Source organism: Hypanus sabinus, chromosome 19 (assembly GCF_030144855.1).
Source record: "Hypanus sabinus isolate sHypSab1 chromosome 19, sHypSab1.hap1, whole genome shotgun sequence".
In the NCBI taxonomy this organism is placed as follows: domain Eukaryota; kingdom Metazoa; phylum Chordata; class Chondrichthyes; order Myliobatiformes; family Dasyatidae; genus Hypanus; species Hypanus sabinus.
In genome coordinates, this window is record NC_082724.1 from 69,646,064 (window position 1) to 69,670,711 (window position 24,648).

The following is a 24,648-nucleotide window of genomic DNA, read 5'->3' on the forward strand; positions in this document are numbered from 1 at the left end:
ATCCTATCAATGTCACAATGTAACTTCTAACAGCCTTCCACACTATTCACAACACCCCCAACCTTTGTGTCATCAGCAAATTTACTAACCCATCCTTCCACTTTCTCATCCAGGTCATTTATAAAAATCATGAAGAGAAAGGGTCCCAGCACAGATCCCTGAGGCACTCCACTGGTCACTGACCTTCATGCAGAATATGACCCGTCTACTACCACTCTTTGCCTTCTGTGGGCAAGCCAGTTCCCTTGGATCCACAAAGCAAGGTTCCCTTAGATCCCATGCCTCTTTACTTTCTCAATAAGCCTTGCATGGGATACCTTACCAAATGCCTTGCTGAAATCCATATACACTACATCTACTGCTCTACTTTCATCAATGTGTTTAGTCATGTCCTCAAAAAATTCAATCAGGCTCGTAAGGCACTACCTGCCATTGACAAAACCATGCTGACTATTCCTAATCATATTATGCCTCTCCTAATGTTCATAAATCCTGCCTCTCAGGATCTTTTCTATCAACTTGCCAACTACAGAAATAAGACTCACTGGCCTATAATTTCCTGGGGTCTCTTGAATAAGGGAACAGCATCTGCAACCCTTTAATCGGCTGGAACCTCTCCTGTCCCTATTGATGATACAAGGATCATTGCCAGAGGCTCATCAATCTTCTCCCTCACATCCCACAGTAGCCTGGGATACATTTTGTCCAGTCCCAGAGATTTATCCAACTTGATGCTTTCCAAAAGGTCCAGCACATCCTCTTTCTTAATGTCTACATTCTCAAGCTTTTCAATCCACTGTAAGTCATCCCTACAATCGCCAAAATCCTTTTTGGTAGTGAATACTGAAGCAAAGTATTCATTAAGTATCTCCGCTATCTTCTCCAGTTCCATACACAAATTTCTATTGTCACACTTGATTGGTCCTATTCTCTCATATCTTACCCTCTTGCTCTTCACATACTTGTAGAATGCCTTGGGGTTTCCTTTAATCCTGCTCGCCAACGTCTTCTCATGGCCTCTTCTGGCTCTCCTAATTTCATTCTTAAGCTCCTTCCTGCTTGCCTTATAATCTTCTAGATCTCTATCATTACCTAGTTTTTTTGAAGCTTTCGCAGCTTTTCTTTTCTTCTTGACTAGATTTTCAAGTCTTTGTACATCACGGTTCCTGTACCTTACTATCTTCTCGTCTCATTGGAACATACTTATGCGGAACACTACACAAATATCCCCTGAACATTTCTGCCACACTTTACACTGAGAACATCTGTGCCCAATTTATGCTTCCAAGTTCCTGCCTGATAGCTTCATATTTCCCTTTACTCCAATTAAATGCATTCCTAACTTGTCTGTTCCTATCCCTCTCCAATGCTATGGTAAAGGAGATAGAATTGTGATCACTATCTCCAAAATGCTCTCCCTCTAAGAGACCAGGTTCATTTCCCAATACCAGATCAAGTACAGCCTCTCCTCTTGTAGGCTTATCTACGTATTGTGTCGGGAAACCTTCTATAACACACCTAACAAACTCCACTCTATCTAAACCCCTTGCTCTAGGGAGCTGCCAATGAATATTTGGGAAATAAAGATCTCCCACCATGACAACCCTGTTATTATTACACCTTTCCAGAATCTGTCTCCCTATCTGCTCCTTAATGTCCCTTTTATTATTGGGTGGTCTATAAAAAAACACCCAGTAGAGTTATTGACCCCTTCCTGTTTCTAACTTCCACCCACAGAGATTCAGTAGACAATCCCTCCATGACTTCCTCCTTTTCTGCACTTGTGACACTATCTCTAATCAGCAGTGCCGTCCCCACCTCTTTTGTCTCCCTCCCTGTCCTTTCTGAAACATCTAAAGCCTGGCACTCTAATTAACCATTCTTACCCCTGAGCCATCCAAGTCTCTGTAATGGCCACAACATCATAGTTCCAAGTATTTATCCACACTCTAAGCTCATCCACTTTGTTCATGATGCTTATTGCATTAAAATAGACAGATGTCAAACCATCAGTCTGAGCACATCCCTTCTCAATCACTTGCTTATTCTCCCTCTCGCACTGTCTCCAAGTTTTCTCCATTTGTGAGCTAACCACCCCTTCCTCCGTCTCTTCAGTTCAGTTCCCACCCTCCAGCAATTCTAGTTTAAACTTCCACAATAGCCTTAACAAACCTCAGTGCCACGTCATTTATCCTCCAACTCACTCTATTCCTATACTAACTGTCGTGTGGCACAGACAGTGATCTCAAGATTACTTTGAGGTCCTGCTTCTCAACTACCCTCATAGCTCCAAGTGCTGATCCACACTCTAAGCTCATCCACTTTGTTCATGATGCTTCTTGCTTTAAAATAGACACATCTCAAACCATCGGTCTGAGTGCATCCCTTCTCTATCACCTGCCTATCCTCCCTCTTGCACTGTCTCCAAGCTTTCACTATTGGTAAGCCAACCGCTCCCTCTGTCTCTTCAGTTCGGATCCCACCCCCCAGCAAATCTAGTTTAACCTCTTCCGTAGCAAACCTCCCTGCCAGGATGTTGGACCCCCTCGGATTCAAGTGCAAACCATTTCTTTTGTATAGGCCATGCCTGCCCCAAAAGAGGTCCCAATGATCCAGAAATCTGAATCCCTGCCCCCTGCCCTCAACCATGTATTTATCCTCCGCAGGCAGTAATCCCGAGATTTCTACTTTCGAGATCCTGCTTCTCAACTTCCTTTCTAGCCCCCTGGATTCTGTTTTCAGGACCTCCCCCTTTTTCCTACCTATGTCGTTGGTACCAATATGTACCATGGCCTCTGGCTGTTCACCTTCCCACTTCAGGATATCATGGATGCAATCAAACATTCTGGATCCTGGCACCTGGGAGACAAACTACCATCCGTATTTCTTTGCTGCATCTGCAGAGTTACCTGTTTGACCCCCTAACTATAGAGTCCCCTATTACTGCTGTCTTCTTCCTTTCCCTACCCTTCTGAGCCACAGGGCCAGACTCTGCCAGAGGTGCGGCCACTGTTGCTTTCCTCAGGTAGGCCATTCCACCCCCTCCAACAGTACTCAAACAAGATACTTATGTTAAGGGGGACAGGCACGTGGGTACTCTCTAGTATCTGACTCCCGCCCTTCCCTCTCCGGACTGTTACCAACTTAACTGTCTCTCAAGATCCTGGTGTGACCACTTGCCTATAGCTTCTCTCTATCACCTCCTGACTTTCCCTGACCAGATGAAGGTCTGCAATCTGCATCTCCAGTTCCCTAACGTGTTCCCGAAGAAGCTGCAACTCGATGCACCTGGTGCAGATGTGGCTACCTGGGAGGCTGGGAGTTTCCCAGACATCCCACATCTGTCACCCAGTTCAGAACACTGGCCTCACAGACATACTTCCTGTTTCTGTACAATTAACATAATTCACCTCGACCTATTATCGCTGTAGCTCCATTGAGCCAAAGCCCTCTTACGCTGTCTACCTCTACTCCATTGCCCACTGTCTCCTTTTAAATTCTTCCCACTGATCTTCCCACTGCTGACGTCCACACTCTTGCACAGTCCTTACTTGATCAAAATATCAGAAGTAAGATATTCATTGCAAAACTTCTAGTCTCTGATTTTTGTGGTAGTCTCAGCTGAGTTTGTTCACTATAGAGGAATAATTGATAGATTTTGCTATGAATACTTGGAGGTCGTGCTTAAATGCTCAGTTTAAGATGGATGTTGCCAGAAATCTTCCTTTCCACTTGCCAATGCAAGCTTAAGTGTTTTCCCAGTTAGTTTCATATTGACATGCTTGCAGTCTTCCTTGACATAGGCTACAATCACAAACAAGAGACAATCTGCAGATGCTGGAAATCCAAGCAACACACACAAAATGCTGGGGGAACTGAGCAGGCCAGGCAGCATTTATGGAAAAGAGTACAAGAATCCTACTGAAGGAACTTGGCCCAGAATGACGACTGTACTCTTTTCCACAGATGTGGCCTGGCCTGCTGAGTCTCCCCCAGTATTTTGTGTGTGTTGCTTCACTTAGGATAATAGTTTGTACCTTTGTGGTGAACTCCATTTTGAATGTCATCTGGTATGGCTTAGGAACCTTACTTTGGTGTATGAGTTTTTATTTAACTGTTTGCAGATGGAAAGATTGGGTTTTGCTTTGATGATGTCTGTATGGAGTTTATACTTTTTCTCCCCCCCGTGACTGTGTGAGTCTTACTGGGTATGCCACCTTCCTTCCATATCTTAAAATGTGCTATTTGGTAGGTCACTGGACAGTAATTGAGTACTATATAAATTGGGGGAAGGGAGTTACTGGGCCTATGAGTAAGAATAAATGCATGGAAAAAAGTGGAGTATTTTGACAAAGAACACTTGAGAACCAGTATAGAATCAGTGGGCTGAATGGCTCCTCCTGTGTTATTAGAAAATATAATTATTAAGAAAAAAACTTCAAAGTGTAGTCTTTGAGTGAAACTCATTTTATTAATGCTGATACTTTTTGCTGCTATAAGTGGCCATTTGTTTGAGATACTAGTGTAGCATCATTTTCATAGATCAACTTACTGAAAAGTTTTATGTGCCCACTGTAGCTAACCCTACACATCATGTAGCTTTGAAAGAAATCAATCACATTTTGCAGCTTCAGCAATCAGCCTCTTTACTAACTTCAACTGTTCCCACTCAAACAATTAAGTGTCTCATTGAGTCTGATAAGGTCTAAATGTGATGGGGTTTTCTCTTTTGTTCATGACATTCCTGTTGCAGCTGCTGAATTGTTTTAAATGTGGATCTCATGGTTCTAAAACAGCTTGTGGATTTCTGAATTACTTGGGGAATTCTGAACAGAACAACCATTAGTAAATTTTCCTGCTTTTATTCTTATGACACAGGGATGGCATTCTATACACTTGTCACAAGGAAAGGTCTTGTTGTCTCCTTCGAAATTTCTGTCTCATTCATGTAAATTTGCATAATATTTGAAGTCAGTCTAAGCAAATCACTAAACAGTTAAACAAGACTTTCTCCAATTTGTTGTTTTAGTCCAAGATATTTTCTGTCTGTTGCCAGATTCCAGAAATTGCTGCCAATGTTCTGCTTCAATCTTGTTAACAATCTATGAATATTAACTCTTGTTCCTACTTTTTAATAACACCTCTCTTTGGAGCAGCCTTCTTCTATATCTTTAGGTTCATTAGTTACTCTGCCTTTCTTTCTGGACCCTCGAAAGGACATCTTTTATCTTGTGCTCTAGAAATCTTACATCTCCTAGAAGCACCTCCAATTCCTGCAATGAATAGTTGAGGGGAAAAAAATCTTTCCCTTAAAATTTTGCATTTCCATCTTTGTACTCTGTAACCTTTCTACGGAACACACCACTGTGAAAACACTATGTTCTCTACCATTGTTCAGTTTTAGGGGCACCCAAGTAACATGGATCTCTGGCACTTGGTGTTTGAGAGACATCTCTGTAGATTCCTATCCCCTCCGTGATGCTATATGACTTCCAAAATTTTCACTGTGTTGAACCTTGATTGCTGTTACAACCTTCACTACTGTCAATTACTTTGAGAAATGCTGGTTTTATAGTTCAACCTTGAAAAATTTAATATTTCTTTTCACTAGTAAATATGTCCTCGCCTCCCAACCCAGTCAAATCTCCCAGCCCTAGGCTTTGGGTACTATGGGAGATGATCTTCTGCCATCTCTAAGGCACATCTGACTTTTGTCTTTCCACTTCCCAAGCCTCCAAAATTGCACTGTAAGGAAAATAGATTGTAGAAATTTGAAATAGTAGAATATGAACAGCTAAATAAGTGTTTCTTTTCAGATTTTTTTTCTTTTGATTATACAGCAGGTTAAAAACTTGAAGGTCCTGTAGTATTGTTCATAGCCCTCCAATAATTCCAAAATGCTTTCCTAACTTCACCTTTTTGCTTGTAATCTCACCATCCTTTATCCCAACATTTTCGTGTTCTTGTCTTGATGCTGTAGTGTTTCCTCTGTTAGCCACTTGGTTATCTTTCACATTCCCCTTTAAACTCTGTTTAAAGAATACCTCTGATTCTTCCAAATATTTACCACTTTATCTTGCTATTTATTTTGTATAACCACACTTAGTATGGGATATTTATTCAAGATGCTATAGTAATGCAAACTGTTAAGATTGAAAACATGTATACTGCTTATGGTGTGCAATGAAATAGACAGCTTATTGCTTAAAATGAAGTTAAAAACCATGAAATTACGGCCAACTGCATTTCAAAAATTGTATGTTTTTCCCTAATTATTTTTCTGTAATTCAAAGGTGTTCTTTATGGAGACCTCACAGGAATGTAAGTGTAGAATACAGCTTAATGTAGTGTCTAAGAAGGGTTGCTTTGCTTTTCTGTTGGCCAATATGTTATATAACGTGGAAACATTTTGAAACATCTGGAAAATATTAAGTTGAACGAGGACTTGTGTTGGCACAATCTTGAAGGATAATTAAATACAGCTGGGTAATAAATTTTAGCCAAAATTTAAGGATCTGTATATTTGGTTAGGTTTTATTTTCTCCTGAGGATATATATTTTGTTAAGAACAGAATACTGCAGTCAAGTATATATGATTTTCACATTGAGGTTGGATGTTTTGCATGAAATATTTTTCCATTAGTTCTGCACTAGCCATTGAATTCAGGGTGGGGTGGAAATTAGTCTTGGATTTTTTTCAGAATGAACAGTCATGAACGAGACAGCCATTTTCCACACAGTCTCATTGAAATCTGTGGAAAAGGAAACTAATAATGCACAATGATTTTCTGTTCTTTGGTTGCACTCAGTTCCCCTCCCTTACATCTTTTTAAGTACATTAATGACTGAATTGTTCTTTCTTTCTACTCTCACTCGTAATTAGAAAGTTTTGTCAACATTTTGGCAAAACTCTACCCTTGCATCACTATTAACTCATTGAAAACTTTTGTAACCATATTCAGACTCCCACAAAGTTTTTTCACTCCTATTTCTGACTCTTTCCCTATAGTTCCTCTATTTCTTCTTCAAGGGATGGGATACTAACAAATAGTCATCAGAAGCCTCTCGTCTCCTAAATTACCATGTAAATGCTTTGACCCTGTTTGCTGTATTCACCCATTTTCCCATCTCTACAGCACCTTACACTAACATATCCAATGTGCCTTTTTTCTGATTCATAGATTTCCTACTTGTCTTGGAGGACTAGATCCTGGTTTGATTCTCTTGTATTTACATTCTCCTTTGGTATACATTTGTGAGCCTACTGACCAAATTCAAGAGGAGGATGATTGAATTGCACGTGATCACCAAGATCTTGACTTAGAATAAAGACAAATATTGCATTTCAAATAAATATAGCCTTTTGGAGAAAGAAGAGTGCAGGACTGGCCAACTTCATCAAGTCAAGTCAAATGGCTTTTTATTGTCATTTCAACCATAAACAGCTGGTACAGTACACAGTAAAAACAAAACAATGTTCCTCCAGGACCATGGTGCTGCATGAAACAACACAAAACTACACTAGACTATGTGAGACAATTCAAGGCTACACTAGTCTACGTAAAATAACACAAAAACTACACTAGACTACAGACCTGCACAGGACTACATAAAGTGCACAAAACAGTGCAGGGCAGTACAATAGTTAATAAACAAGACAATAGGCACAGTAGAGGACAAATTTCAATATAATAATAAATAAATGTAGATGTCAGTCTAGACTCTGGGTATTGAGGGTATTGTCCAATTTTAAGTTATTTATCTATTATTGCTCTGTCCTATTTCGCACAGGACAATAAATGATTTGCTCGTTTGAAAGATAATTTGTACAAGAACAAATGGTTGTACAAAAAGAAATGGTTTCATTTATAACAATTCTATTATGTCTGTGAAAAGTAAATGAATGAGAGTAAGGTAATGGAGGCTATTTCATCATTTTGGTCACATATTGTGTACCTGATGCACAATCAGAAGCAACATTTTTCAGGACTGATTGATTCTTAGAGATAGACATTGGAGGCCCCTGCACATTGTTATATTCCATACTCTACTGGAAGAATGTCATCTCTCTATTATCTCTGAAAAAAGGAGCAAAAAATATGTACCCAGTGGTCACAGTAGTTACTATGTATGTATTCAGTGACTTTAGCTAAATGTAATCACAAACCAGAAAATCTGCAGATGCTAGAAATCCAAGCAACAGACACAACATGCTGGAGGAACTCAGCAGGTCAGGCAGCGTCTATGGAAAAGAGTACAGTCAACATTTTGGCCGAGACCCTTCAGCAGGACTGGAGAAAAAAATGATGAGTAAATTTAAATGGAGGGGAGAGGGGGAAACAAGGCGATAGATAAACCAGGAGGGGGAGGGGTGAAGCAAAGAGCTGGGAAGTTGATTGGTGAATGAGACACAGAGCTGGAGGAGGGGGAGAGAACAGACGGCCATGGAAGAAAGAAATGGGGAGGAGCACCAGAGGGAGGCGATGGGCATGCAAGGAGATAAGGTTAGAGAGGGAAAAGGGGATGAGGAATAGTGGGAGGGGGGGTAATGCTGAAAGTTCACAGTCAATCCGCTGATAAGGGGGATGCTATAGCAGTTTGGTGGACTGACTTCTACTTTGCTGAGGCCCAGCGACAACTCTCAGGCACCCACTTTTCTCACCACTCAAATAGAACTCCACTAAGGAGCACCATACCATTGTCTCCCACACCATCACCGACCTTATTAACTCTGGGGATCCCCCGTCCACTGCCACCAACCTCATAGTTCCCTCACCCCGCACCTCCTATTTCTACCTCCTACCCAAGATCCACAAACCTGGTTATTCAGGTAGACCCATTGTTTCAACTTGTTTCTGCCCTACTGAACTTATATCTGCTCGATATAACTCACATCCTCCCCCCCCCCCCCCCAATTCAGCCCCTTTCTACCTACATCCGTGACACTTAACACACTCTGGATCTTTTCAATGATTTCAAGTTCCCTGTCTCCCATCATCTTATTTTCACTATGGATGTCCAGCCTGTGCACCTCCATCCCCCACCAGGAAGGCCTCAAATCTCTTCATTTCTTTCTGACAGCAAACCTAATCATTTCCCCTCCACCACCACTTTCCTTCATCCTCACTCTTAATAATTTCTCCTTTGTTCCTCCCACTTCCTTCAAACAAAAGCTATAGCCATGGGCACTCACATGGGTCCCAGCTATGCCTGCCTGTTTGTCGGCTATGTGGAACAGTCTATATTCCAAACCTACAATGGTGTCCATTCCCCACTTTACCTCTGCTGCATCGACACCTGCATTGGTGATGCTTCTTACACCCTGCGGAGCTCGTCGACTTCATCAGATTTTCCTCAAAATTCCGCTGTGCTCTCAAATTTACCTGGTCCATTTCCAACGCCTCCCTCCCCTTTCTTGATCTCTCTGTCTCTGGAGACAGCTTATCTACTGATGTCTACTGTAAACCCACAGACTCTCACAGCTACCTGGACTATACCTCTTCCCTCCCTGTTACTCATAAAAATGCCATTCCCTTATCTCAATTCCTCCGTCTCCACTGTATCTGCTATCAGAATGAAGCTTTTCCTTCCAGAATGAAGATATCCTCCTTTTTCAAAGAAAGGGGATTCCCTTCCTCCACAATCAACACTGGCCTCGACCACATCTCTTCCATTTCATGCATGTCTATTCTCTTCCCATACTCTCTCCACCCTAGCAGGGATAGGGTTCCTCTTATCCTCATCTACCATCTCACTAGCCTCCATGTCCAGCACATAATTCTCCGCAGCTTCCGCTATCTCCAACGAGATCCCACCGCCAAACACATTCACCCCCCCCCCCCCCAACCACCCACTTTCTGCTTTCTGGAAGGATCGCTCCCTATGCGACACCCTTGTTTATTTGTTCCTCCCCACTGATCTCCCATCTCCCTCCTGGCACTTATCCTTGTAAGCGGAACAAGTACTACACCTGCCCCTACTCCTCCGTTAGTACCATTCAGGGCCCCAAACAGTCCTTCTAGATGAGGCAACAGTTCACCTGGGAGTCTGATGGGGTCATATACTGTGTCCGGTACTCCCATTGTGATCTCCTGTATATCAGTGAGATCCACCATAGATTGGGAGACCACTTCGCCAAGCACCTATGCTCCATCTACCAGAAAAAGTGGGATCTCCCAGTAGTCACCCATTTTAATTCCACTTCCCATTCCCATTCTGATAATGTTAGTCCATGGCCTCTACTGTTGCGATGAGGCCACACTCAGGTTGGAGGAACAATACCTTGTATTCCGCCTAAGTAACCTCCAACCTGATGGCATGAACAGCAAATTCTAAAATTTCTGGTGAGGCCCCCCCCCCAACCCTCTTCCACCAATCCCAATCCTCTTTTCCCTTTCCCAGCTTATCTCCTTGACTCCTCCCCACTCTTCTTTCTTCCATGGCCTTCTGTCTTCTCTAATTAGATTTCCCCCTTCTCCAGCACTGTATCTCTTTCACTAATCAACTTCCCTGCTGTTTACTTCATCCTCTCCTCCGTATTTCATCCCTCCCCTCCTCTTTCTCCCTGCTCTTCATCTTTTTTCTCCAGTCCTGCTTGAAGGGTCTCAGCCTGAAATGTTGACTGTACCCTTTTCCATAGATGCCGCCTGGCCTACTGAGTTCCTCCAGCGTTTTGTGTGTGTTGCTTAGCTAAATGTACATTGACTAAACAATTGGTTGCATGCAGCTGTTTTTTCTTCAACATTGGGCAATTGAAAATTAATCTTTCTTTCTCCCCTGAAATGAAACATGAACTGCTATTTCTGAGTTGTTTCATTTTAGTTGGAAAGTTCAACTGTGCACCTCATCTATGTAATTTATTTATGAGGAACTAGTATGATGAAGTCATGCACTGTTCATTATAAGGAAACTTAGATGACAATTCCCTTCGGTATATACTTTGTTGATCATATTGCCAATCCCAAAGGCCTGCAAGGTAAAAATGACTCATTTAACTAAACCTGTACTCAAGCAACCCTCCCTGATCCCCATCTGTTCCCAAACCACCATTCAATCCCACCTCACGATGTACCACATCAACTATTAACCCCTCTGACTCTTTTCCTGCCTGGATTTTATCTTTTATTGTATATTCTCAAATCCAAGCCTACTTCTCAATATATTTTACCTGTCACCAATTACACAACTAGCTTCTTCTTTCCAAACTTTCCCTAACTAGATTTTTTTTACTCCCTTAGACCAAATGCCAAATATCTATCTCCTGCTTTCAATTGGAAACACATGGATAATGGATTTTACTGCCCTTCTGTGCCCAAAACGTTAGTTCCAGTTGGCTGTGACTGATGATTTTCTGAGCCCAACATCTGCAGAAAAAGATTTGCCAACACATTTTTGTTTTACACTGTGAAATTTTGTATTGCCTGGTCACTGGAGCTCATCCCTGGTCCTCAGATCTAATTCACTGTGGGAAGTAGTTGGTAATGAAAATCTGTTGCAAAATTGTTGTATACCATGAAAGGGCTTGCACGTGGCATTAAAATAAGAAATAAATAAGCATCATCTGTCTGTTGAGTTCCTATGTGGACAAAGTCACAGATCTATAGTAAGACTGAAGTGTAAGATGGCAAATTGCTTTTGATTGTTGCCTTATTTTAGATTTGCACTTCCAACAAGAGTGATTCTCTTATACCAACTCTTCGTTTTAATCCCCTTCCTCTCGAAGGTAACATACTGTATCTTGGAATTTGTTATGAAGTTGGTGGATGAAATATTGTTTGTTTGGGGACATAAAGAGCACTTTTGCATTAAAGTTTGATAAAAGACAGTGCCAAGAAAGTAGCAATGTCCCAGTGAACATTTTTGTTATACAGCACTGTTGATTATTGAAATCTGTCTAGATATATTTTCTGAAAAATGTAAATGTGGATAAACAAAGGTAAGGGTATGAGACAGGTGACAGAAGTTTGTATAGCGGAACACTTTGCATCTAGTGAACATAATGCCATTAGTTTCAAGGTGATTATGGAAAAGTATAGTAAGCATATCTCAATAATAAGTATACAGCTTTGGATACTGTTGGGAGGGGGGGGAGATGACCTACTGGGGGAAGTCAAGTGACTTGATCTCTGTCATTGAGTCTGTCCCTGTGGCTCAGGAGTGAAAGGGGGAAAACAGGAGTGCATTAGTGATGGGATTCCATAATTGGAGGTGCAGACAGCAGATTCTGCGGATGTGAAAGAGACACCCAGATGGAATGTTGCCTCTCAGTTGTCAGGGTCAGGGATATCTTTGATCAGGTCTGCAGCATTTTAAAGGGGGAGAATGCAGCTGGAAATCATGGTACCTATTTGTACCAATGACATAGGTAGAAAAAGGGAGGAGGTGCTGAAGAAAGAATATAGGGAGTTCGTCAGAAAGCTGAAAACCAGGACCTCCAGGGTAGTAATCTCCGGATTGCTGCCTGTGCCATGCATCAGTGTGGGTAAGAATAGGATAATTTAGCAGATGAATACGTGGCTGAATAATTGGTGCAGGGAGCAGGGTTTCAGATTTCTGGATCATTGGGATCTTTTCTGGGGATGGTATGAAAAGGAAGGTTTACATCTGAACCCATGGGGTCCTATACAGTATCTTTGTGAGAGTTGTTGGGGAAGATTTATACCGATTTAGCAGGGCTATGGGAACTGGAGTGATAGTACTATGGATGGGGCAGTTGGTATACAACTAGATGCAGTGTATAGTGAGACTGCAAGGAAGGTCAGGCAGATGATAGGGCAACATTGCAGTCAGTGGGATAAGTTCAAGAGTAAAAGGGTGCCAAAATTGAAAAGGGTGATGAAGATGTTATATTTGATGCACATAGTATATGGAATAAGATAGATGATCTTGTTGTTCAGTTAGAGATTGTAAGGTATGAATGTGTGCATTGCTGAGCTGTGGTTGAAAGAAGATCATAATTGAGAGCTTAACATCCAAGAATACACATTGTATTGAAAGGATAGGCAGAGAGGGAGGATGACTCAGTAAAAAATGAAATCAAATTCTTAGAAAGAGGTGGCATAGAATCCTTGTGGGTAGAGTTAAGAAACTGCAAGGGGAAAAAAGTCCTGATGGGAGTAATATACAGCCCTCTGAAGAGTAGCCAGGCTATGGGCTATAGATTACAATGGGAGAAAGAGAAGACATGTAGAAAGGACAATGTTGCGAAAGTTATGGGGTTTTCAATATGCAGGTAAATTGAAAAAATCAGGCTGGTACTGGATTCCAAGAGAGGGAATTTATTGAATGCTGATGAGATGGTTCTTTAGTGCAGCTTGTGGTTGAGACCACTTGGTGAATGGCAATTCTGGATTATGTATTGAACCAGATTTGATTAGGCAGCTTAAGGTAAAGGAGCCCTTAAGTGACAGTCTTTACAATATGATGGAATTAATCCTGCAGTTTGTGAAGAAGAAGCTAAAATCAGATGCATCAGTATTACGATGGAATAAAGGGAAAGAGGCATGAGAGAGGAGCTAGCCAAAGGGGACACTGGCTGGGATGATGGCAGAATAGCAATGGCTGGAGTTTCTGGGAGCAATTTGGAAGGTGTAGGAAAGATACATCCCAACGATGAAGGAGGATTCTAAAGGGAGGATGAGGCAAATATGGCTGACAGACAGCATAAAAGCAAAAGAAAGGGCATATAAGAGAGCAAAAATTAGTGGAAAAGTAGAGGATTGGGAAGCTTTCAAAAATGAACAGAATGCTGGCTAATAAAAAGACACAGAGAAAAATTAAAATAGTATAAAAAAATTCAAAAGATACAAAAAGTTTTTTTCAGACGTGTAAAGAGTAAAAGAAATGAGTGGATATTGGACCACTGGAAAATGATACTGGAGAGATAGTAATGGAGACAAAAAACATTGAACAAATTTAAGTATTTTGCGTCAGTCTTCACTGTAGAAGACTCTAGGAGGATGCCAGAAATGTGACTGTGTCAGAGGCAGAGATGATTGTCATTTCTATTACTTAAGGACAAAGTGCTTAGGAAGCTGAAAAGTCTGAAGGTAGGTAAGTTACCTGGACTATACCCCAGGGTTCTGAAAGAGGTAGTTAAAGAGATTCTGGAATTGTTCTGGAGGAATGGGAAATTGCAAATGACATTGCACACTTTATAAAGGGAGGAAGGCAGAAAAGAAGATAGGCCAGTTAGCCTGACTACAGTAGTAGGAAAGATGTTGGAATCTGTTATTGAGGGTGAGGTTTGGGGTACTTGGAGGCACATGTCCAAATAGGGCAAAGTTGGCTTGATTTTCTTAAGGAGAAATCTTGCCTGAAAATCTGGTGACATTCTTTGAGGAAATAACAGGCAAGATAGACAAAGGAGAGTCGGTGGATGTTGCTTACTTGGATTTTCAGAAGACCTTTAATAAGGTGTCGCACATGAAGTTGCTTAACAAGATAAAAACCCATGGTATTACATGGATAGAACATGAATAGAAGATTGGCTGCCAGTGACTAGTGGTGTTCCACAGGATTCAATATTGAGAATGCATCTTTTCAAGTTATATGTCAATGATTTGGATGAATGAATTGATGGCCGTATAAGGACTAAGGTTGAGAGAATGGGCAAAGAAGTGGCAGAGAAAATTCAAAAATCAGAGGTGCAACAGAACTTGTGAGATCTTGTGCAGAATTCCTTAAAGGTTAACTTTAAAGGTTGAGTCAAATGCAATGTTGAAGGCAAATGCAATGTTAACATTCATTTCAAGAAGACTAGAATATAAAAGCAAGGATATAATACCGAGTCTTTATAAAACATTTGTCAGACTGCACTTGGAATATTTGTGAGTAGTTTTGGACCCCTTATCTAAAAAAAGATGTGCTGGCATTGGAGAGGGTCTAGATGAGCTTAGCGAGAATGATCCCAGGAAAGAAAGGGTTAACACAAGGAGCGTTTGATGGCTCTGGGGTACTCACTGGAGTTTAGAAGAATGAAGAGGTTGTCATTGAATGTGGAGAGGATGCTTCCAATAGTGCCGCAGTCCAGGACTAGAGGGCACAGCCTCAGAATAGAAGGGCATCCATTTAGAACAGAGATGAGGAAAAATTTCTTAGGGCAAAGGGTGGAGAATCTGTGGAATTCATTGCCACAGATGGCTGTTCAGGCCAATTCTTTGGGTATGTTTAAGACAGAGGGTGAAGGTTCTTGATTAATCAGAGTTTTAAAAGTTATGGACAGAAAATAGGAGAATGGGATTGAGAGGGATAATAAAGCAGCCATGTTGAAATGGCTTGAAGGCCGAATAGCTTAATTCTGCTCCTTTGTCTTATACTCTATGATCTTATGGGTTGAGATTCTAAATTGAAGAAAGACCAATTTTGATGGTATCAGTAAGGTTCTGGCAAGTGTGGAATGGGATAGGTTGTTTTCCGGCAAAGGTGTACTTGATAAGTGTTAGGCCTTCAAAAGTGATATTTTGTGAGTACAGAGTTTATTTGTTTCTCTCAGAATAAAAGGCAAGAATAGCAGGTTTAGGGAACCTTTGATTTTGAGAGATATTGAGGTAGGGTTGAACAAATGAGATACTTAAGGAGTATAACAAAGGTAAGAAAATACTTAAATCAAATCCATTGTTAGAGGCCTATCAGCGGCATCAACAGAGCTTTACCAAGAGGGAATTCTTGCAGGTTGGCAGCGGTTATTTAAAAAGGGAGTTTCAAGAGCATTTGTCCATTGTACGTGGCTTATCAGCGGTTATCACTGGAGCACCAGTCATGAGTTAGATAACAGGGAGGGTTCAGGCATAAAAGGGAGACACTCCCTAGCGGAGCGGTCATCAAGGTAGCCATCATCAATGGAGTGATCTGAGGCAGAGTAGTAGGGCTTTGGCTCATTCGGGCTTCAGCGATAACGGGTTGAAGCGAGGTAAGTTACCTGTGAAGAATAGAAACAGGAAGGATGAGGCTGGTGTTCTGTGCTGGCTGTCAGATGTGGGATGTCCAGGAGAGTCCCAGCCTCCCAACCAGCCACATCTGCGCCAACTATGTCGGGCTGCAGCCCCTTAGGGACCGGGTTAGGGAACTGCACATGCAGCTCGATGACCTTAGTCTGGTCAGGGAAACTAAGGAGGTGATAGAGAGGAGCTATAGGCAAGTAGTCACACTGTGGCCTCATGAGAAAGATAAGTGGATAATGGTGAGGAGAGGGAAGGGCAAGAGTCAGATACTAGAGAGTATCCTTATGGCTGTCTCCCTTAACATTAAGTACTCCTGTTCGAGTACAGTTGGGGGGACGGCCTACCTGGGAGAAGCAACAGTGGCCATGCCTCTGGCACAGAGTCTGGCCCTGTGGCTCAGAAGGGTAGGGAAAGGAAGAAGGCAGCAGTAATAGGGGACTCTATAGTTAAGGAGTCAGGCAGGTGATTCTGTGGACGCAGGAAAGAAACATTGATGCTCGTTTGCCTCCCAGTTGCCAGGGTCCAGGATGTTTCTGATCGCGTCCACGATATCCTGCAGTAGGAGGGAGAACAGCTAGAGGTCATGGTACATATTGGTACCAATGACATGGGTAGGAAAAGGGAGGGGGTCCTGAAAACAGACTACATAGAGTTAGGAAGGAAGTTGAGAAGCAGGACCTCAGACGTAGTAATCTCGAGATTACTGCCTGTGCCACGCGACAGTGAGGATAAGAATAGAGTGAGTTGGAGGATAAATATCCTGGCAGGGAGGTTTACTAAGGCTTTTGCGGAGAGTTTTTAAATTAGAATTGCTGGGGGGGTGGAAGTCATGGAGGGATTGTCTACTGAGTCTTTGTGGGTGGAAGTTAGAAACAGGAAGGGGTCAATAACTCTACTGGGTGTTTTTTTATAGACCACCCAATAGTAACAGGGACATTGAGGAGCAGATAAGGAGACAGATTCTGGAAAGGTGTAATAATAACAGGGTTGTCATGGTGGGAGATTTTTATTTCCCAAATATTCATTGGCAGCTACCTAGAGCAAGGGGTTTGGATAGAGTGGAGTTTGTTAGGTGTGTTCATGAAGGTTTCCTGACACAATATGTAGATAAGCCTACAAGAGGAGAGGCCGTACTTGATCTGGTATTGGGAAATGAACCTGGTCTCTTAGAGGGAGGGAACAGGCAAGTTAGGAATGCGCTTAATTGGAGTAAGGGGAAATATGAAACTATCAGGCAGGAACTTGGAAGCATAAATTGGGAACAAATGTTCTCAGTGTAAAGTATGGCAGAAATATTCAGGGGATATTTGTGTGGTGTTCCACATTGGTATGTTCCAGTGAGACAAGGAGAGGATAGTAAGGTACAGGAACCGTGATGTACAAATACTTGAAAATCTAGTCAAGAAGAAAAGAAAAGCTGCGAAAGCTTCAAAAAAACTAGGTAATGATAGAGATCTAGAAGATTATAAGGCAAGCAGGAAGGAGATTAAGAATGAAATTAGGGGAGCCAGAAGAGGCCATGAGAAGACCTTGGCGAGCAGGATTAAAGAAAACCCCCACGTGTTCTACAAGTACGTGAAGAGCAAGAGGATAAAATATGAGCAAATAGGACCGATCAAGTGTGACAGTGGAAAAGTGTATATGGAACCGGAGGAGATAGCAGAGATATTTAATGAATACTTTGCTTCAGTATTCACTACAGAGAAGGATCTTGGCAATTGTAGGGATGACTTACAGTGGTTTGAAAAGCTTGAACATATAGACAGTAAGAGGATGTGCTGGAGCTTTTGGAAAGCATCAAATTGGATAAGTGTCTGGGATCAGACAAGATGTACCCTAGGCTACTGTGGGAAGAGAGGGAGATTGTTGAGCCTCTGGCAATGATCTTTGCATCATCATTGGGAATGGGAGCGGTTCTGGATGATTGGAAGGTTAAAATGTTGTTCCCTTATTCATGAAAGGGTGTAGAGATAGCCCAGGAAATTATAGACCAGTGAGTCTTACTTCAGTGGTTAGTAAGTTGATAGAAAAGATCCTGAGAGGCAGGATTTATGAACATTTTGAGAGGCTTAGTATAGTCAGCATAGCTTAGTCAAAGGCAGGTCATGCCTTACGAGCCTGATTCAATTTTTTGGGATGTGACTAAACACATTGATGAAGTTAGAGATTTAGTGTATATGCATTTCAACAAGGCATTTGATAAGGTATCCCATGCAAGGCTTATTGAGAAAATAAAAAGACATGGGATCCAAGGGAACCTTGCTTTGTGGATCCAGAACTGTCTTGCCACAGAAGGTAAAGAGTGGTTTTAGACGGGTCATATTCTGCATGGAGGTCAGTGACCAGGGATCTGTTCTGGGACTCTTTCTCTTTGTGATTTTTATAAGTGACCTGGATGAAGAAGTGGAGGGATGGGTTGGTAAATTTGCTGATGACACAAAGGTTGGGGTGTTGTGGATAGTGTGGAGGGCTGTCAGAGTTTACAGCGGGTCATTGATAGGATGCGAAACTGGGCTGAGAAGTGGCAGATGGAGTTCAACCCAGTTAAGTATGAGGTGGTTCATTTTGGTAGGTCAAATATGATGGCAGAATATAGTATTAATGGTAAGACTCTTGGCATTGTGGAGGATCAGAGGGATCTTGGGGTCCAAGTTCATAGGACACTCAAAGCTGCTGTGCAGGTTGACTCTGTGGTTAAGAAGGCATACAGTGCTTTGGCCTTCATGAACTGTGGGATTGAGTTTAAGAGCTGAGAGGTAATGTTACAGCTATATAGGACCCTGGTCAGACCCCACTTGGAGTACTGTGCTCAGTTCTGGTCACCTTATTACAGGAAGGATGTGGATACTATAGAAAGTGTGCAGAGGAGATTTACAAGGATGTTGCCTGGATTGAGGAGCATGCCTTATGAGAATAGATTGAGTTAACGACCTTTTCTCCTTGGAGTGACAGAGGATGGGAGGTAACCTGATAGATGCATATAAGGTGATGAGAAGCATCGGCTGTGTGGATAGTCGGAAGCTTTTCCCGAGGGCTGAAATGACTAACATGAAAGGGCAGTTTTAAGCTGCCCTTTCATGTTAGAGAGGAGATGTCAGTGGTAAGTTTTTTACGCAGAGAGTGGTGAGTGCAAGGAATTGGCTGCCCGTGATGGTGGTGGAGGTGGATACAATAGGGTCTTTTAAGAGACTCTTGGATAGGTACATGGAGCTTAGAAAAATAGAGGGCTATTTCTAAAGTAAATACATGTTTGGCACAGCATTGTGGGCCGGAGGGTCTGTATTGTGTTGTAGGTTTTCTATGTTCTAAATCAAGAGTCCAAAAGAAAACATGAGTTTGCTTGGAGCTGAAAAAGGTGAGGGAGGTCTGAAGTAGGTTTTTTGCATCTATATTTATTTGGGAGATGGACTCAGTCTGTAGAAGTGAGGCAAAGTAGCAGTGAGGGCACGGACCCTATACAGACTACAGAGGAGGAGGAGGTATTTGCTGTCAAATTAGGATATTTGAATCACCAGTGCTTGACAAGGTGTTCCCTTGGATTCTGTGGGTGGCTAGTGTAGATATTACAGAAGCCCTAGCAAAGATATTTAAAACATGTTTAGCTACAGGTGAAGTACCAGAGGACTGGAGGATAGCTAATGTTGTTTAAGAAGGGCTTCAAGAGCAAGCCAGGAAACTACATACCTATGTACCTGACATCAGTAGTCAGAAAGTTATTGGAAGGTATTCTCAGGGACTTGATATATAAGTATTTGGATAGACAGAGGCTGATTAGGGATAGTCAGCATGGCTTTCTATCTGGTAAATCAGCTCTAATAGAGTTTTTTGAGGATGTTACTAGGAACGTTGTTGAAGGCAAGGCAGTGGATACTGTCTATATGGATTTTGGCAAGGCCGTGCATTGGAGCTTGATCAAGAAGGTTCAGTCGTGTAGCATTTACTATAATGATGTTGTAAATTGGATTAGACATTGGCTTCACGGAATAAGCCAGAGAGGGTTTATAGATGGTTGTCTTTCTGACTCAAGGCCTGTGACAGGTGGTGTGCTGCAGGGATCAGTGCTGGGTCCATTGTAGTTTGTCATCTGTATCAATGATCGGGATGATAATGTGTTAAACGTGATCAGCAACTTTGCATATGACACCAAGATTGGAGATGTAGTGAACAGCAAGGAAGACGATTAAAGCTTACAGCGGCATCTGGACCAGGTGGAGAAATAGGCTCAAAAATGGTGGATCAAATTTAATGCAGGCAAATGTTAGCAGTAGGGTACTGAGGAATGCTGTAGAACAGGGGAATCTGAGAATACAGATCCATAATTCCTGAAAGTAGTGTCAAAGCTAGATAAGGTTGTAAGGGAAGCTTTTGGCACATTGGCCTTCATAAATCAATGTATTGAGTACAGGAGTTGGGATGTTATGTTGAAATTATATTAGATGTTGGTGAGGCCTAATTTGGAGTATGTGTCTAGTTTTGGTCAGCTACCTACAAGAAATAAGATGAAAAGATAAATAAGAGTGCAGAGAAAATTTACGAGGATGTTGCTGGAACTTGATGTGAGTTAGAGGGAAAGGTTGAATAGGTTAGGACTTTATTCTCTAGAATGTAGAAATTTGAGAGGAGATTTGATAGAGATATACATAATACCCTATACAAAGGGAGGTGTGTAGAAAGTTGAGAAACAGAACCTCCAGGGTAGTAATCTCTGGATTGCTGCCCGTGCTATGCGTCAGTGTGGGTAAGAGTAGGATGATTTGGCAGGAGAATGCGTGGTTGAAGAACTGGTGCAGGGACAGAGGTTCAGATTTATGGACCATTGGGATCTCTTCTGGGGAAGGTATGAGCTGCATAAAAGGGATAGTTACACCTGAACCTGAGGGGGGACAATATCCTTGCGGGCAGGTTTGCCAGAGCTGTTCAGGAGGGTTTAACTAATTTGGCAGTGGGATGGGTACCTGAGTCATAATGCTAAGGTAGTTGGTTTATAAATAGAGGCATCGTGTAGTGAGACTGCTAGCAAGGAGAGGCTGATGATAGGGCAAAGTTGCAGTCAATTTTGCAGTAAAATAATGAAGTCAAATCATTAGCAAGAGGTGACATTGGTTCAGAAGGTGTTGAATCATTGTGTGTAGAGCTAAGGAACGGCAAAGACCCTGATGAGAGTTATATACAGACCCCCAAGCTGTAGTAAAGATATGGTCTACAAATTACAACGATGATAGAAAATGTATGCTAAAAGGACAATGTTACAATACTCATGAAGAATTTCAGTATGCAGGTAGATTGGAAAAATTAGGTTGGTGCTGGATCCCAAGAGGGAGAATTTCCAGAATGCCTACGAGATGGCTTTTTAGAAAAGCTTGTGTTTGATCCCACTAGGGGATTAGATGTTCTAGGTTAGGTATTGTGCAATGAACCTGGATTGATTAGCGAGTTTTAAGGTAAAAGAACGTTTAGGGGAAAATGATCATAATATGATTGAATTCACCCTGAAATTTGAGAAGGAGAAGCTGAAGTCAGATGTATTAGTATTACAGTGGAGTAAAGGGAATTACAGAGCCATGAGAGAGGCTGGCCAAAATTGATTGGAAAAGGATGCTGGTAGAGATGATGGCAGAGCCGCAATGGCTGGAATTTCTGGAAGCAATTCGGAAAGGATAAGATGTATACATCCCAAAGAGGAAGAGGTATTCTAAAGGCAATGACACAACCGTGGCTGACGAGAGAAGTCAAGGCCAACATAAAAGCCAAAGGGAGGACATATAAAAGAGCAAAAAATTAGTGGGAATTTGGAGGATTGGGAAGCTTTTAAAAACCAACAGAAGGCAACTAAACAGTTATTGAGAAGGAAAGGATGGAATACGAAGGTAAGCTAGCCAGTAATGCTAAAGAAGATACCAGAAGTTTGATCCATTTATCAGAAAGAATAGAACTTCTCCATAAAGTGTTTAAAATAGTTATTTGGTCATTTTGTTTACTGTCTGTCCCAAGAGGAATGGTCTGAACATTTTAAAATCTCCATATAGTTAAAGTACCACTTAGCATTAAATGTAGTAAATCCAATCAAATTAACATTTTGTGGTTAAGCATTTGCTAGAAACTTAACCACACATTACTACAAGAAGAAATTGGAGGCTCACTATCTTGGCATGTGATTCCCCAAAGCTTCTGCACACTTGAAATACATGATCTAAAGAGTGATTAAACAGTTTCCACCAGTTTGGATGAATGAATGGATGATGAGCTTTCAAGAATCTCATCACTATCCAGGATAGTGCAGCCTATGTGTTTGTCATCCTTGCACTTTTCAAACACTCTTTTATCATGGCTGCAGTGTTTACCATTAATGGTAAGCATTGTAGCAATTTAATGCCCTCTTTGAAAGCACCATCAAAACTTGTAATCAGTGCCACACCTACAAAGACAAGGGTAGCAAACAGCATTTGGATTCCAAGTCCATAGTTAAGTGAATGTGACTATACAATTAGAAATGTGGTAAACTTATGGTTTGCTTTCCTTCAATGGTTGGGGTGTTGAGTATAAATGTAAGGAAGTAATGCTGCAGCTGTATAAACTTGAGTCAAACAGCACTTGGAGCATTATGTTTAGTTCTGGTCACCCCATTATATAAAGGATGCAGAGATTGCGGAGAAGAGGCAGAAGAAGTTTCCCATGCATGAGCTATAATGAAACTTGGGCACTCTTGGGTTGTTCTCCCAAGAACATTTGAGGCTGAAAGGAGATCTGCTGGGGAGTTTTTTTTAATCATGAGAGGCATAGATAGGGTAGACAGTCAGAATCTGTACCCCAGGGTAGAAATATCAAATAACAGAGGGCATGCTTTTAAGGTTAGACATGCAAGTTTTTCTTTTATTCATAGTAGTTGGTGCCTGGAATAGGCTACTAGAAAGCAGGTGGATGTAGGCAGTTTGGTGGAGTTTAAGAGGCTTTTAAATAGACACATGAATACAAAGGGAATGGAGGGATATGAATGAAACAGAGGAAGAGAATACTTAGTATAAAGTAGCATCAAGTTTGGCACAACATCATGGGCCGAACTGCCTCTGCAGTGCCATACTGCTCTATGTTCTCTGTCCTTTGTTGCATTTGCTTCAGTAATGATTGATTCCATGGAGGTGCCTTTGTCTTCCTTTTTTAACTGTAGCTTCCTCATTACCATAATACAGAAGATAGAGCTTCTGACCTCAACTCATCTATTTCTTGCATCTTTGTTCTTACGCCTTCTCTTCTTGGTCAAGCCAAGAAAAGAATCTCCATTGGTTTTTACTTTCTATTCCATCAGTCTATGCACTCAGCTGAAAATTCCTCACAAAATCTGCCAGCTCCAATAAGACTCTATCATGAGGATACATTCCTCTCCCCTTCTATTTCTGCAATTAGAAGGGATCACGCTCTTCATGACTTCCTTCTTCATCCATCATTTTGCAATCATGTGGTATTTCCTGCATAACCACAGGATATTTTCTCCTCCCACTGGCCATTCTTTTTGGGTCAGATAGTAATTCATTTGCACTCTTCCAATCTGTTGTACAATCTATTGTAAAATTTTGTCTCCACTGCATTGGAGAAACCAAACAGAGATTGGGTGATCTCTTTGTGGAATACTTGAAGGAGCAATCCTGACCTTCCAATTGGCTGCCACTTTAATTCACCATCCCATTGCCACTCTGACATTTGCCTGTGGACTCCTGCAGTTACAATGAGGCCCAAAGCAAGCTAAGGAACCAAGTGCTTTCTTCTGTCTGTGCAGCTTGCAGCCTACAAGATTTGAAATTGAATTCTCTAAGATTAGGTAATTCTCTTCCTTTCTGTTTGTTTGAAATATAGCTACTTTTGCTTACCATACTTTTTTCCTTCTACTTGCATAAACTGGCTTGCTCATGTGTAACATTACACATATTATACAACATGAGCAATACAAAAGACAGAGAAAGGTACTTTTATCTGATTTTAAACTATCCATTAATTGCTTTATTTATTTATTGACATACATCACGGAGTAGGCTCTTTGAGCTGCGCAGCCCAGCGATCCCCCAATTTAATGCTAACCTAATCATGGGGCAATTTACAAAGACCAATTAATCTACCAAATGGCATGACTTTCAACTGTGAGTGGAAACTGGAGCACTCGGGGGAAACCCACGCGGTCACGGGGAGAATGTGCAAACTCCTTATGTGTGCAGTGGGAATTGAACCCGGGTTGCTGGTACTGTAAAGCATTGTGCTCACCACCACAGTACTGTGCCTCCCCTATATTATTTCATCTTATCAGAAAAATTCCTTTTGTCCCACCCATTGCTCTCCCAATCTTCTCTAATATATAAACTAGCTGGTCACTCTTTTTCCAGTTCTGACAAAAACTCCCAGATCTGAAACGTTAACTGTTTCTCCTTCCACAGATGCTGTGTGACCTACTGAGTTTTTTTCTGTTTTTATTTCAGATTTCCAGCAGTTGCTTTTTTTTTTTGTTGGCTGTGACTCATTTTGGTGAATTTTAGCACTGCACTACATTGAGTTTGATTTGAAACTATTTAGATTTTGGTTTTGCACTTTTTAATTGCCATTGTATTCTTTATAGAACTGAAGAAAAGAAGAGCCTCCTACAGTTTTTCAGAACCATCTCAATCTTTGCAAAATGGTATGAATATCGCCAAGCTACTTTTAGAAATTTCAAGGTAAGACAAAA

General features: G+C 41.5%; 1 protein-coding gene across 4 annotated transcripts in view; it reads left to right on the forward strand.

The window, feature by feature from the left end:
- Positions 1-24,648, forward strand: part of cenpp (centromere protein P) — a 401,228-nt gene that overhangs the window by 123,146 nt on the left and 253,434 nt on the right. For all 4 annotated transcript variants that reach the window (XM_059944631.1, XM_059944629.1, XM_059944633.1 and 1 more), the window contains one exon: positions 24,541-24,637. In XM_059944631.1, coding sequence (XP_059800614.1) covers positions 24,541-24,637 — 97 coding nt within the window. The remainder of the gene's footprint in view (positions 1-24,540; positions 24,638-24,648) is intronic.